Consider the following 13,009-nt stretch of genomic DNA (forward strand, 5'->3'; position numbering starts at 1 on the left):
GGAGCGCGAGTGCTGGCAAATCCACGTCGATATCGTCCGCCTCCTGCAGCAGGAAAGCTTCGACGCCAACGACCTCGAGAAGCTCGAGAAGCTGACCAAGAGATGGAAACATCTCATGGTCAAGTTCTACGGCGGCGTTGCCGAGCGGCAGCGAGCGACGAGCTCGAAGAAGACGCGGTCGAAGAAGCGGTCGAAGAAGCGGTCGCGGACGGCCGAGACGGCGGCCAGCGACACGACGACGAGTGGAGAGAAGCCACTCAGCTTCAAATTTCTGAACTTCGAGGTCGTGCAACACTGGCCGGAGTTGATTTGCTTCCTTGGGCCCCCATGGGTGCAGGACACGTGCCTGTGGGAGCAGCGGCACCTCGCGGCGAAGATGACCGCGCATAGGACGAACCAGATCAACACCGAACGTGCAATTCTTGTGAAGGTACGGCTTTGTTGCATGTTTTTTACGTTTGCTAACCTCTGGTTTTGTTGTTAAGACGCACCAAAAGGACGCTGTCATTCGCCACTGAGCATACGCTGGGCTGCCCCGCGTGAGCTCTGTGGATGGGTCCTGGAAGGAACCCTACATGCTCAGTGTTTGTGGCACAACAACCAGCATCACGAGGGACCGCAGGCGCAACCTCTTCGACGCAGTCAGCTGTGAGCTGGGTGAGGGCGTCCAGATAGTGGATGACATCACCTCGCACAAGTCGGCCCACTACTATGGCCACTTCCTGCGACCAGGCGATGGGATCGCCTTGCGTGTTCCCAAAGACTATCCAAATGTACGATAGTGTGCTAGTGTTGTGTTTTGCTTCTCATTACTAATTCTTTATTTAATTGTAGATACGGTTCATCATCGACAACTCATGACACGCCATCCTTGATGAGTCTGAGACGCAGTGTGTTGTGATCGGAAGGATATCTCGTCTGCTTCGCATTGCCTGCGACAACGTGGTGAAGGCGTGGGTTGAGCTTGAGCTTGGCGATCTGCGCGGCGTCAGTGATGGCTTTCTTGAGTTCCGGCTCAGCCAGCGATGGTTCTACCTTCCCTTTGGGTGGAATGGATGGACCGTCGCCAAGCGCGTCCACCTCATGCAACAACATGCGGGCTTGCTCTATAACCATCGCATTAGGTGGCACCTGGGCGACAGGTGGGCCACACCGGCGAGCGGCGCACGACCAGTGGCGTGGAGCACGACCAGCGCGATCGGCGGCGCGGAGCACGACCAGCACGACGACTAGCGCCACCAGCACGACGACCAGCGGCGCGGAGCACGACCAGCGCGACCAGCGGCGCGGAGCACAACCAGCACGACGACTAGCAAGGTGGACAGGAGGTGGACAGGAGGTGGACAGGAGGTGGACAGGTGAAGATGGAATTGTCCACCTTTTTCAATACAACCATTCGACCTACTCAAGGTGGAAAAAGGTGACCTCAATGTGCTGGCTTTTGGTGGTTTTTCCCGTCTTGTGAAAGGTGGAAAACAGCTATCTTTTTCCCACCTACCGTCCCGGCAGTGATGTGTTGGCTTGGGACGGTGCAGAGTCGCTGGAGCTGATCAAGTCCGCGCCCATTAGTACGTCGTCTCGCTGCCTCTAGTGCAGTGGTATATTCCCGCACTTACTTCCACTGGTTTCCCCCCAGCCGAGAAAGACCAAAAGAAGTGTCTCTTCATGTAGCAGACGACAGCACTTCCGCCGCATGCAGCCAACTTCTGTGCTCATTTCTCGTCGACATTCCTCGAATGGCTTTGATTTGTGGTCATTGGCTGGTGGTGACAAACAACATCTTGTGTCTTGAACGAGCACAACATAACTAAGACAAGACGATGGAGGGCACTGCACCGTCATGCGCCAGGCCACCCCGCCGCTTCAAGGTGGTCCTGCTGGGCAATCTGGGGTACCGTCCTGCAACTCTGGGGGTTGCGGTTGGGTTGTTACAGGGGGAAAGCTCTGATTATGTTTAGAGTGGGCAAGTCGTGTCTGGTGGAGCGGGCAGACAAGGGCTACGTGCGGCATCATGGCAACCCGACCATCAACGCCTCGTTTCTAGTCAAGACGGTGACCCTTTCCTCTGGCGAGCGCGTCCAGCTGGAGATATGGGACACCGGTGCTCATTACCCCCACTCTGCCCTGGCAGCTCGACGTTCGTGTGTGTGGCTGCAGCTCCTCGCCATTGCCGCACCAGCGCGCACACGGCACTCACCTCACACATACGACCGCACTCTCTACACGTGTGCAGCGGGACAGGAAAAGTACAAATCCCTCTCGAGGCTCTACTATAGGGGCGCCCGGGGCTGCCTGCTGGTCTATGACGTGTCCAATCGCCAGTCCTTTGCCGAGTACCAACTCCACCTTCACCGCCACACTCGTGTGCGTGGGTGAAGATGTAAAAAGGATCGTGAGACTGAAAGCTGTGTCTTGTGGCTCGTGCGACGGTGGGACAGTCTCGAGCAGTGGTTGGGAGACTTTAGGAGCGTGATCGACCCTTCGTGCATCCCGTTCATCCGAGTTGTGGCTGCCAAGTGCGACCTGGCCGCCAACGCCCAACAGGTGTGTGTTGCTTCTTACTTTGTTGCGATCCCGAAGTACTAATCATGCACCAATGCTACCGCAGGTTTCCGTCACAGAAGCCGAAGCGTGGTGTGCTCAGAACGTACATCACACCCGCTTCCGTTCATCATAAGACACGAAGTGGCCCATTCTCATATTCAAACCGGTATGATGGGCGCGCACATTTTTAGGTGCAGCACTGGCGCACGAGCGCAATGACAGGTGAAGGTGTCGACGCCCTGTTCAACAGGCTGGCGGAGGACCTCGCCTCTCAGCCAGAGCCGGAGACCTTTAGCCGGGTGTGCATTGTCCCGTACTCCCAGTACGTGAATCGGCCCTCACACCCGAGCTTCTTTCTTTCTTTATCTCTTTCTTGTTCGTCGCCCTCAACCCTCTGCCGCCCGGCGTGCAGCGAGAAAAACGCGTGTTGCTGCTCGATCATGGCGCCGCCACCACCGAACGTGGTCTCGCGCCTCTTCGCCAGCCTGCCCGATCAGTACGCGGCCCCACTCTTTCCCTCACACCGGCAGCTTTGGATGTTGCGAGTGCGGGGGACTGACTGGGTTCTCCTTAAAAATAGGGGCGTTCCGCAGAGGCGCGGCAACGACGTAATCGCGGGCTCAGTCCCCATGATGAGCAAGCAACGGGGAACAACTCGTCTGGTAGACTACCAAACCAAACTATTGAGCTCGCGCAATTGAGCTCGCGCTATGCAATTCACTATCAACGTGTGATTGACGAACTCGCTTTCTCCCCCAAACAGAGCATCGACGGGGTGGAGCGCACGGTCGGCGTTGATCTCATTGCGGCGGCCAAATCCTACCTTCGATTCCTGGTAAAGAACCGCCCACCGCCCTCCGCTGAGTTATTGTTATTGAAAGGCTTCTTTGTCAGGACATGATCGAGCAGCAGCACGCGGATCTGCTGACCAAGGATTCAGCTTCGCTGGCCTGCGCCTTCCCTCGATACGCCAAGGTGCCCTCCCCACCACAAACACACGACACACACACACGACACACACACATACACACACACACGACACACAGCAAAGAATTGAGATTGATTTGTGTTGGCGGTCTGCAGTTCCTGAGGCTGGCAGCCCTCTATCCTGATCGTCGGCTGTACGCGCCGCCGGACATTGAGCTCCTGTGGAAGACCCACCTCATTCGTCCAGCCCAGTACCGCCAGGTTTGCCGTCTCTCCGCGGACATGCGCTTGTCGATACCTCCAAAGGCTTCAACGCTCACGTTGGCTGCGCATTCATGTACTGGCGCAGGAAATGGAACTCCTGTTCGGACATGTGGTGGACCACTCGGAGCTTATTGACGAGCCAATCGGCAGCGGTGGCGCGCCCGCCTCACTGTTGGCCGAGACCGAGCGCCTGTGGACACGCCACTACGGCGAAACCGGCCCCTACGCGACTGTCGGTCAGACTACCCAGACCGATCCGGCCCAGCACGCTGACGGCGTGGCTGTGAGGCTGCCCTGTGGGCGAGAAGCTCCGTCGTGGCAGGCCGTGGTGGCGAAGATATCAGTACAGGCAAGCGACGTGGAGAAGGACGCGCGGTGGTTGCCCTCCCTCCGCGCCTTCGTTGCCAAGAACGTACGTTCGCATCAGCCTGCGCACACAACACCGCGGTTGACGCCTTTGCTGCGGACACGCAGACGACGGAGGAGTTATGCGAGGACGAGTGCGCGCTGCGTCAATGGGTGGAAGGCTACGCCCGCTTCCTCGCCGATTGCAAGCACGCGTTGGGGGATCTCCAGCCACAGCAGGATCACCACGAGGGACCCACCTACGAGATCGACCTCGTGTGGTACAAGCGTTCACCTCCAGTGATCCCGATGGATCGGCTTGGACTGATTGTGACTAATGTGTGCTGTGTTTGCGCCAGGCATGCGCACATGATGCACCCGGTGGTGTACGGGCGCGACTGCCAGGTGTTGGGCATCAACCTCAACCACTTGCCCTGGCCCACCAACAACAGGCCTTTGTTTTAGTTGCGGCACACAAAACTTGGGGGAAATGAAGGTGCTTGGGCCTTTGGATGATCCCAGTCAGTGCCTGAGCACAAAGGCACCCGTGCGCAGGGCGCGGCCGCCCAGCGGCAGCCGGGATGCGTTGTGCTGCGCCGCGCGGTAGGCCTCGTGAAACGGCTGGCTGTAGAGCGCCAGGTTGTACCGGTACGGCCAACGGCCCGTGCGCGCCCTGCACCACGTAGACGGCGAACCCACAGTCGTGTACAAGGGCATCCCCTTTGCCGAGCCGCTGGCGCCCTGCGCTAGAAGGCGCCCGTGCCTCTGGCCCGCACTTGGACCGCCCCGCTCGACGCCTCGGCCTATGGCCCGATGTGCCCGCAGGCGCCCGCGTCCTCGGACCCGCTGGTCATGGCCGAGGGCTGTCTGCGCGTCAACATGTGGGTGCCCGAGCCGCGCCATAAGCACGGCTGCGCCTTTGTATCGTGCGGGCCCGAAGCCTTTGGCGTGGGCAACTTTAGCGCGTTTGCCGTCACGCACCGCGTGGTCGGCCGCCAGCTACCGCGTGTCGGCCTTTGGCTTCTTTTCGTCGGCGCTCCTGGGCGAGTCGCAGCCCGAGACCAGGGAGTGAGTTGCACGATGCTGGCCTACACGAGCTAGTGTGTTCTGGAGAGCGGGGATTCATGACTGCACAGGTTTATGTTGTATGTACACGTGCTGGGACATGTATTCCTGCGCCACACGCGTGCACTCGGGATGCATGGTGCACGTAAACATGGCGATCTGTATGTCGCGTGGGAGGACCTTGATCATGTCATCGACCACTTCCTCGAAACCGCGGGACATCGTCTCGTCGGCCTCGTCCAACACCAGCATCCGGACCTGCTCCGGGTCCATGCCACCGCGTATGATGGCGTCTAACATGCGGCCAGGCGTGCTGACCACGACCTGAACGCTGGCCAACTCGCGCAGCATTTGCTTGTAGTTCCTGGCCTGTTGGACCCCTCCGACTATGAGCTGCGTCCTGATGTCCATGTGGGCACCCAGCGACCGGACGATGTGGTCGGTCCCCTGCGCCAGCTCGCGTGTTGGAAGGACCAGCAGGACCTGAACGGAGTCCTTGCCCTGCGCCGCTATTCGCTGGAGGATGCCCACCACCATGGCGATGGTCTTGCCTCGCCCCCCTCCGGCGTGGACCACCACGTCCTTCCCCTCCGCCAGCCGAGCAATGGCGCGCCGCTGGAGGAACGTAAGCTCGTGTTCTGGAACCCCATATGCTGCGATGCCTCTCTGCAGCTCCTCGCTCAGTTCCAAACCATCCTTTGCCTTCATGCCTTCCATCTGCCGAGGCTGAAAAAGAAAAAGTAGACCACAATAGAAAAGGAAATTAAGGCAGAAGACAAGAAAAATCATGAAATATTCCCAATATTCGAGGGACATGGGCGTGACCCATACGGCCAACGAAGCGTGGCCCTGGGTGCGAGCATTGGCCAAACACTTTTCACTATCCCACGGACAGGCTTTGGCGACGACCCACTCGAGGTCGTCCGTCGATCCCAAGGCGCGCCGCGCTCATACAGCCGGCGCAACGCAAGAGACTCGTCGGACCTGGCGGCGCCGCAAAAGGCCGATGAAGAAAACGGCGCCCATGGCCTACTGCATGGCGGGACGACCCGCCATTCTTACAATACACGATGTCTCTTCGAGAGACTTCTTCTTCCACACATCAACTGCGTGATACCTCAACACTCTTGGCGTGGATACCGAGCGCGGCTGCCCTTGCGATTCGCTGGCGACGCGGGCCGCGTGCATAGGGGGCAACATGAGAGTTCTGCGGTGGCTCGACGAGACCGCAAAAGCGACAGGAGCAACCTGATGCCGTGGGAAATAAGCCTACCGAGCCCGTCGGTGTGTCGAAAAGATAACGTGACTGTGCGCCCGCAGCTTAATAATTTGGTCGGCCTGCGCCACCTCATCGAACACGCCGGCGCCCGATGGCACTCGCATCTGTGCGACGGCAAGCGGCCGCGAGCTTTGCGATGTGATTTGTCGGTGAGAAAGTGCGGACCGTACCCAAAAGTGTCGCAGCGGCGCGCCAGATTTCAAGGCCGATCGTCCTTCCACAACGCTCGGTCAGGCTGAAATGAAGGCAGACAAAACGCTTCTGGGCCAAGCACCTCGCTCAAAGCCCCGCTCGCAACCAACAAAGCACCAAAAAAACTAGGCGCTTGCCCTTCCACGCCTATTTGAACAGCAACGCATGGCGCTGGCCGCGCCACGGCCCAGCGGCCCATCTCGGCCGCAGCCCAAACACACCTCGTGGCCTGCGCTCCCACGCCGGTTGCGCATGCGCCGGCCACGAGGTGCTTTGTGATCGACGAGCCGTCAACGCCACACGGCCGGCATCATTCAGCGCAGCCAAACGGTGCAGCGCTCGGTGCGACATCGGCACGCCGCGCCCCGTGCTGGCACCGCCACCAACTGAACCCTGAAACCCACTACTACCCCCTCCTCTTCCACCCACTCAACACATCTCAACTCCACACAATGACCTGGCTGGGCAGGCCGTGCCACCTCAATGGGCCTGAATGACGTAGAAAAGCAGTTCTGCGCCTAGCCGCACAAGGGTACGCGTTGAGAAAGAGTGTAAAAGAGCAAGCGTCCTGTTCATCATCAGTTGCGCAACCATCACGAATGGCACCACCACCATCGTTTCTTGCCCGCCGGCAAGCATGCGTGTGGCGTGCGTGTGCGGATCGATGCGGCTGAATAAACAGGTGGCGCAGTTTACCTGGTCAGGCAAAATGGCGGAAACAACTTGGAAGTGATGGACTTACCCAATGCCAGCGTAACCTGCGACAAACTGGTACAGGTGGTGTGGTTGGCCTGACACAATGCTCCGATCTCCCTGTGAATCAGAGTAACGGTGGAACCCCAAGGCCGGAGGTCGTAGTGTTAGAGGCCAATGGCGAGCGTGCACACCATTAAATAAAAAAACAGCAACGTGTTGAAAATTCACAAAAACAAAACACTTTTTGTTCGTTTGGTTCTTTTTAGTTGGGTCTGCCTGGCCGCATGGGCGAGGCTGTGGGGTCGCCTCCGCCTCTGCCGCCGCGCACGCCCGCACCACCGCGGCCTCGGGCCGCCGCGGGCGAGGCGTAGGGCGACGAGGACGACGAACTTGACGCCGACGCGGTCGAAGGCGAGGCGGGCGCCGGGGAGTACACCAGCGTGCGGATAGCACCCCGGTTGACGGGCAGCTGACGCGAGAGCGCCTCCACCTCCTCGATCATCCGCTGATGCGACATCTTGAGCGTCGCATTCTCCATTTTCACCCCCTGTTGTGTGGGACGGTAAGTGCGTGTTGTGTTGTGTGTCGCGTGTGCGGTGAGTGTGTGTCGTGTTGCGTGCGGTGCTAGCAGTACCTCGATGATGCCCTCGAGTCGCTGTATCTCGCCCAGCTTCTCGTTGATCTCCTCGTCCTTCTTCTTCTCCATCTCCTGCAGGAACTTACCGCTCTCCTGCTCCACAACACAGCCCAGCCCACGTAAATTAAAAAGAGAGAAAGCGAAACGCGAACGAAGAGCGAAGAGGGGTCATGCCTCGTGCTGCTGCTCGAGCTTCTCGATCTGTCGCTTGAGTTCGAGGCCCTCCGCCGTTTTCCGCTCCTCGATCTCCTTGATCTTCCGTCTCACAATGTCCACTTCTTGCGACCTGTACACCCACCCCGCCGCATCGTTAGCTCTGCGTGTGCGATGGCGTGTGCGATGGCGTGTGCGGTGGTATGGGTGCGTACCGAACGTCGAGAGAGATCTTCATGTCCTCGATCTCCTCCTTGGCCTCCTTGACCTCGTTCTCCTTCTCCTCGAGCTTCTGTTCGCGCACTCGAATGACGTTGTCCCGTTCGGCCACCTCGCGCTCGACGTCGGCCTTCTGGGCCTCGAGCTCCCGCAACTCCTCCCGCAGGGCCTCCGTCGCCACTCGGCTCTCCTCGGCTTCGCGCTCGCGCTCGGCGATCTGCGCCTGCAGCCGCTCGATCTCGGCCTCGCGCTCCTCGCGGGCCTGTCGCTCGCGCGCCACATCGCCGGCAAGCTCGGCCTCGCGCTGCTGCCAGGCCTCCTGCCGGCGCTGGAGCTCATCGCGGAGCGACTGGGCGTCGGCCTCGAGCGCGGCCTTCTCGGCGTCGCGCTGCTCGATCGCGCGTTGCTTGTCGTCGGCCTGCTCCCGCATCGCACGCAATTCGTGCTCGCTCTGTGCGCGGGTCTCGGCCTCCGCCGCCTTCTCCCGTTCGAGCGCGGCGAGCTGGGCCTCCCGGGCGGCCAGGTCGGCCTGGAGCCCGGCCAGCCGAGTCGCGTCGTCGGCCCGCTCGCGCCCGCGCTCGTCCCTCTCGGCCTGCAGCTCGGCCTCCTTGGCCTCGAGCGCCTCGCGGCCCTGCGCCAGCTCGCCCTCCAAAGCGCTGTAACCCCCCAGCGTTTGTCAGAATGTGTGGAATGTGTGCGCACGCACGCAGACATTCTTAGCAATCCATGCAAAACTGGGGCTAAAGGTACCTTATCTTGTCGTCCTTGGAGTGCGAAGCGATGCGAAGGAGCTCCAGCTCGACTTCGTTCTTCTCCTTGGCCTCCTTGAGCTCGGCCACGGCCTGCTCGTCGCCCGCGCGCAGCTGTTCGAGCTCGTGCACGCGCGCGAGGGCCGCCTCGGTCTCCCCGCGCGCCGCGGCCAGCTCCAGCTCGAGCCGCTCGTTCTGTTCGTGCGCCTGGCGCTCGCGCTCGGCGCGCTCCTCGCCCGTTCGCTCCAGCTCGGCCTGGCTGGCATTCTTTTCATTCCTCACATTCTCCAGCGCGCGCTCCGCCTCCTCGCGGTCGCGCCGCGCCGCGTCGAGCTCGCCCTCGAGTGCGTCGCGTTCCTGCTGCAGCTGGGCGAGCCGGGTCTCGCCGGCCTCAACCTGCGCCCGCAGGTCTTCGGCCTCGCCCTGGCGCTCGGCCGCGAGCGCGTCGAGCCGGGCCTGCAGCTGCCCGATCGTGGCCTCGCTCAGCTTGGCCGCCTCCTCGGCGCTCTGAGCCTGATGCTCGGCGTCGGCCGCACGTTGGGCCAGCTGGGCCTCCGAGCTCGAGGCCAAGGCCGCCGAGGCCTCCGAGGCCCAGACGCACGCGGCCGAGCGGGAGGGCGAGGTCGAGCGCCTGCGGGGCGAGCTCGCCGCCAAGGCCGACGAGGCCGAGGGAAACAAGGGCGAGATTGCGCGTCTGCAGGGCGAACACGAGCAGCGCCTAACCGAGCGCGACGCCGAACTGGAGCGACTGCGGGGCGATCTCGCCGCCAAGGCCGATGAGGCCGAGGGGAATAAGGGCGAGATCGCGCGTCTGCAGGGCGAACACGAGCAGCGCCTGGCTGAGCGCGACGCCGAGCTCGAGCGTCTGCGGTGCGAGAAGGCGGACGAGCTGGAGCGACTGCGGGGCGAGCTGCCCCGCAGGCGTTCGATTTCGGCCGCGCGCTCCTCGGCCATGCGCTGGAGCTGATCGCGCGCCAGCGTCCACGACTGCTCGCGCTCGACGCGCTGGGCCTCGGCCTCGTCCCGCTCACGCGCCGCCTCGGCGAGCAGCTCGCGCTCGCGCTGCTCGAGCCGGGCCTCCAGCTTGGTCGCTTTCTCCTCGGCCCCCGCCCTGGCCCCCGCCTCGCCATCAAGCTCCTCCTGCTTGGCCCGCAGCTCGTCGCGCAGCTGCTCGGCGGTCTCCTGCGCCGCCTGCAGGTCGCCGCTCCACTTCTCGCGCTCCTCGCGCCGGCGCTCCTCGCTCTGCCGCTCGCGCTCCTTGGCCTCCAGGCGCTCGCGCTCGCGCTCCTCGTCCTTGCGCCTAATCTCCTCGTTGAGCGTGTGCACGATGTCGCCCTCGGCGCTCGACGCTGCGCTGTGCGACTCCTCGACGAACTTGTTGAGCGTGTCGATGCGCTCATTGCGGGCCTCGAGCTCGGCCGTCAGACGGGCGATCTCCTGGTCGCGGCCGTCGCGCTCGCGCGTGAGCGACTCGATGGTCTTGTCGCGCTCGTCGACGTCGAGCCGCGCGGTCTTGTAGTCCTGCTTGAGGCTCTTGAACTCGAGCCCGCGCTCCTCGAGCGCCGCGCGCAGCTTGGCTAGCTCGTCGTCGGCCTTGGCCTGCGCCTGGCGGGCCTCGGCCAACTCCTCCTCGCCGGCCGCCAGCGCGGCTTCGAGCCGCTCCCGCGCCGAAATCAGATCGTTGAGCTCCTGCTCCTTCTGCTCCATGCGCATCGAAATCTCCTCTAGCTGCTTCAGCGTCTGCTCGCCCATCACCTGTCGAAGCCACACACGACACACACGACACACACCGTCATCAATCCATCTCATGTCTCGCACGCCACACACCGTACACACCTTGGTCTGTTCTTCGATGTGGTCCTTGGCCTTGCGCGCCCACTCGAGGTCGCGAGTGCGCTCTTCGTCCCGCGCGCGCCACTCGTCTTCCTTCTGTTGGAGCTCGCGCTCCCACCTCTCGCGCTCCTCGGCCACCGCCCTCTCGCTCGCCTCCTGCGCCGTCCGGCCGCGTTCGGCCTCGCCCGCCTCGCGCAGCTCCTGCAGCGCGCGCTCCCTGTCGTCGAGCTCGTCGCGCAGCTTACGCTCCTTCTCGGCCCACTCCTCGGCCAGCGCCTTCTCCCGCTCGCCCTGGCCCTGCCGGAGCGCGGCCTCGGCCTGCGCGCGGGCCTCCTCAACGGCCTGTGCGACCCGCTCGTCGGCCTCGACCCGTGCGCGCTCGATCTGTTCGTCTTTTTCGTCGACACTGCGCTGGCGCTGCTCGATCTCGGCCCGGAGCCGCTCAATCTCGCGCTCCTTGTCCTGGACCACCGCCTCGTGGCCGCGCTGCAGATCCTGCTGGGCCGCCTCCGCGTTGACCGACGCAATGGCCGCGGCCTCGGCGTCACGCAGCCGCTGCTCCATTTCCTTGCATCGCTCGCGCTCGGCTGCGAGCTCGGCCTCGACGGCGGCCAACCGCGCGACGGCCTCGGCCTGGGCGCCCTCGGCCGCAGCGATCCGTTGCTGCAGGGCCGCCTTCTCGTCGTCCCAGCCCTGGCGCATCTTCACGTTCTCCTGCCACACCGCCTCGAGCTCCTTGTCCTTCTTCTCCAGCTTGCGCTTCCACTCGGCCTCGCTCTCCGCTGGGGCCGCAGCCGCCGGCGGTGGCGCAGCAGCTATCGAGGCCTGCGCAGCTGCGCGTTGGCTGTCTTCGCGCTCGCGCTCGGCCTGCCAGTCCTGCATGATCTTGTAGAGGCTCTGGACCTCCTCGGCCTTGACCTCGGCGTCGCGCTTGAGCTTGAGCGCCTCCTCGTCCTTGATCTCGAGTGTCTTCTTGAAGATGTCGAGCTCGGCCGTGAGCCGCTCGATCAGCATCTCCCGCTTGCGCTCCTTCTCCCGCTGCTTGTCGGCCTCGCCGAGTTCGGCCTCGTCGGTACCATTGTTGGTGTCGACAACACCAGCGGCCTGGTGGGCCGGCGTCGGTGCGAGCAGCGAGGGGGGTTGTGTCGACGCGTGAGCAGCGGCGCGGCGGCGGCGGCAGCCGGCGGAGGACTGGTCGGCGAGGGCGCGTCGCCAAAGTTGATGAGGTCCTCGCCGGCACCGTTCTCCTCCTTGCCCTTGGCCTTGCCGCCCTTCTCGTAGTAGGAGAGATCCTCCGGAAGCGCATCAAAGTCCAAGTCCCTGAGTGAAGAACCCACTTCAGTCGCAGGACACACGACACACGACACGACGACACCACACCACCCACACGACACAACACGCGCACGCACCGGAAGGTTACGGGCACGTTGAGGACCTCGAGAGGCGAGAGGATGCCCAGAAACATCTCCAGCTGGTCGTTATTACGCAAGAGAGCATCGTCCTCATAGAACTTGCTGCGAGAGATTCAAACAACAACAACAAACGGCGTACGAGGCAGGTGTCAGGTGAATCATCAATGGCGACCGAGGAAGGGAAAGAGGCAACGAGAGTGCGTACCGAAGCAGGCTCTGGTCTTGGGTCAGTTTTGTGAGAAGTGTCTTCAGATTCTTTTCCTTCAGCGCTATGCGAAGCCAGAGCCGGCCCTTGCCTGCATGCCGACGAATCCCTTCGTTAAACGCACAACACACACAGCGCATGACACGAGACGGTGGTGACTGTACCCTTGCTGGTCTTTGCCGTGGGGAAGTTGTTTACCACGTCCATCACCTTTTTCCCTTGCGACCACACCTAAAGCCACCCAAACACCACACGTGAGACACGTTAGCAATTGCTAGCGTCACTCTCTTTCGATGCGAGTGCCGGTCTGGTGAGTAGCAGGAGTAGTAGTGGTAGTAGTACACACCTTGGGGAGGCACTCCAGGAGATCAAAGAAGTCCCGCGGCTCCGGCTTCGACGCCCAGAAGGACTTCTTGTCTAAGAGGTACGCCGACAGAGGAATTCCAACAATATAAACAATTGATACGAAAAGCGTGTGAGTAGCGGCGC

General features: G+C 62.2%; 4 protein-coding genes across 4 annotated transcripts; 2 read left to right on the plus strand and 2 right to left on the minus strand.

Annotated features, from left to right (window-relative positions):
- Window position 1: 1 nt before the first annotated feature.
- ACA1_211490 (uncharacterized protein) lies at window positions 2-1,233 on the plus strand (the record flags this gene model as incomplete). The annotated part of the gene is made up of 3 exons (XM_004336960.1): window positions 2-430; window positions 567-773; window positions 892-1,233. Coding segments are annotated over 3 exons (978 nt in total), but the record flags the coding sequence as incomplete, so codon positions are not given.
- Window positions 1,234-1,820: 587 nt separating this feature from the next.
- On the plus strand, window positions 1,821-4,545 carry ACA1_211500 (RAB5B protein, putative; the record flags this gene model as incomplete). Its single annotated transcript, XM_004336961.1, has 14 exons — window positions 1,821-1,891; window positions 1,935-2,101; window positions 2,234-2,333; window positions 2,379-2,544; window positions 2,609-2,647; window positions 2,742-2,866; window positions 2,957-3,040; window positions 3,125-3,206; window positions 3,308-3,379; window positions 3,439-3,519; window positions 3,628-3,732; window positions 3,821-4,147; window positions 4,210-4,361; window positions 4,440-4,545. 14 exons carry the CDS (start codon window positions 1,821-1,823, stop codon window positions 4,543-4,545), a joined length of 1,677 nt encoding a protein of 558 aa, XP_004337009.1.
- Window positions 4,546-5,079: 534 nt separating this feature from the next.
- ACA1_211510 (DEAD/DEAH box helicase domain containing protein) lies at window positions 5,080-5,853 on the minus strand (the record flags this gene model as incomplete). The annotated part of the gene is made up of 2 exons (XM_004336962.1): window positions 5,080-5,119; window positions 5,234-5,853. 2 exons carry the CDS (start codon window positions 5,851-5,853, stop codon window positions 5,080-5,082), a joined length of 660 nt encoding a protein of 219 aa, XP_004337010.1.
- A 1,721-nt stretch (window positions 5,854-7,574) lies between these two features.
- Window positions 7,575-12,727, minus strand: ACA1_211520 (surface antigen repeat-containing protein; the record flags this gene model as incomplete). The annotated part of the gene is given in 13 exon segments (XM_004336963.1): window positions 7,575-7,859; window positions 7,947-8,042; window positions 8,121-8,265; window positions 8,318-8,977; window positions 9,072-9,652; window positions 9,672-9,788; window positions 9,804-9,909; window positions 9,957-10,825; window positions 10,907-11,968; window positions 11,980-12,223; window positions 12,313-12,417; window positions 12,521-12,611; window positions 12,685-12,727. 13 exon segments carry the CDS (start codon window positions 12,725-12,727, stop codon window positions 7,575-7,577), a joined length of 4,404 nt encoding a protein of 1,467 aa, XP_004337011.1.
- Between the last annotated feature and the right edge of the window lie 282 nt (window positions 12,728-13,009).

Source organism: Acanthamoeba castellanii (genome assembly GCF_000313135.1).
Source record: "Acanthamoeba castellanii str. Neff unplaced genomic scaffold scf7180000084758, whole genome shotgun sequence".
In the NCBI taxonomy this organism is placed as follows: domain Eukaryota; phylum Discosea; order Longamoebia; family Acanthamoebidae; genus Acanthamoeba; species Acanthamoeba castellanii.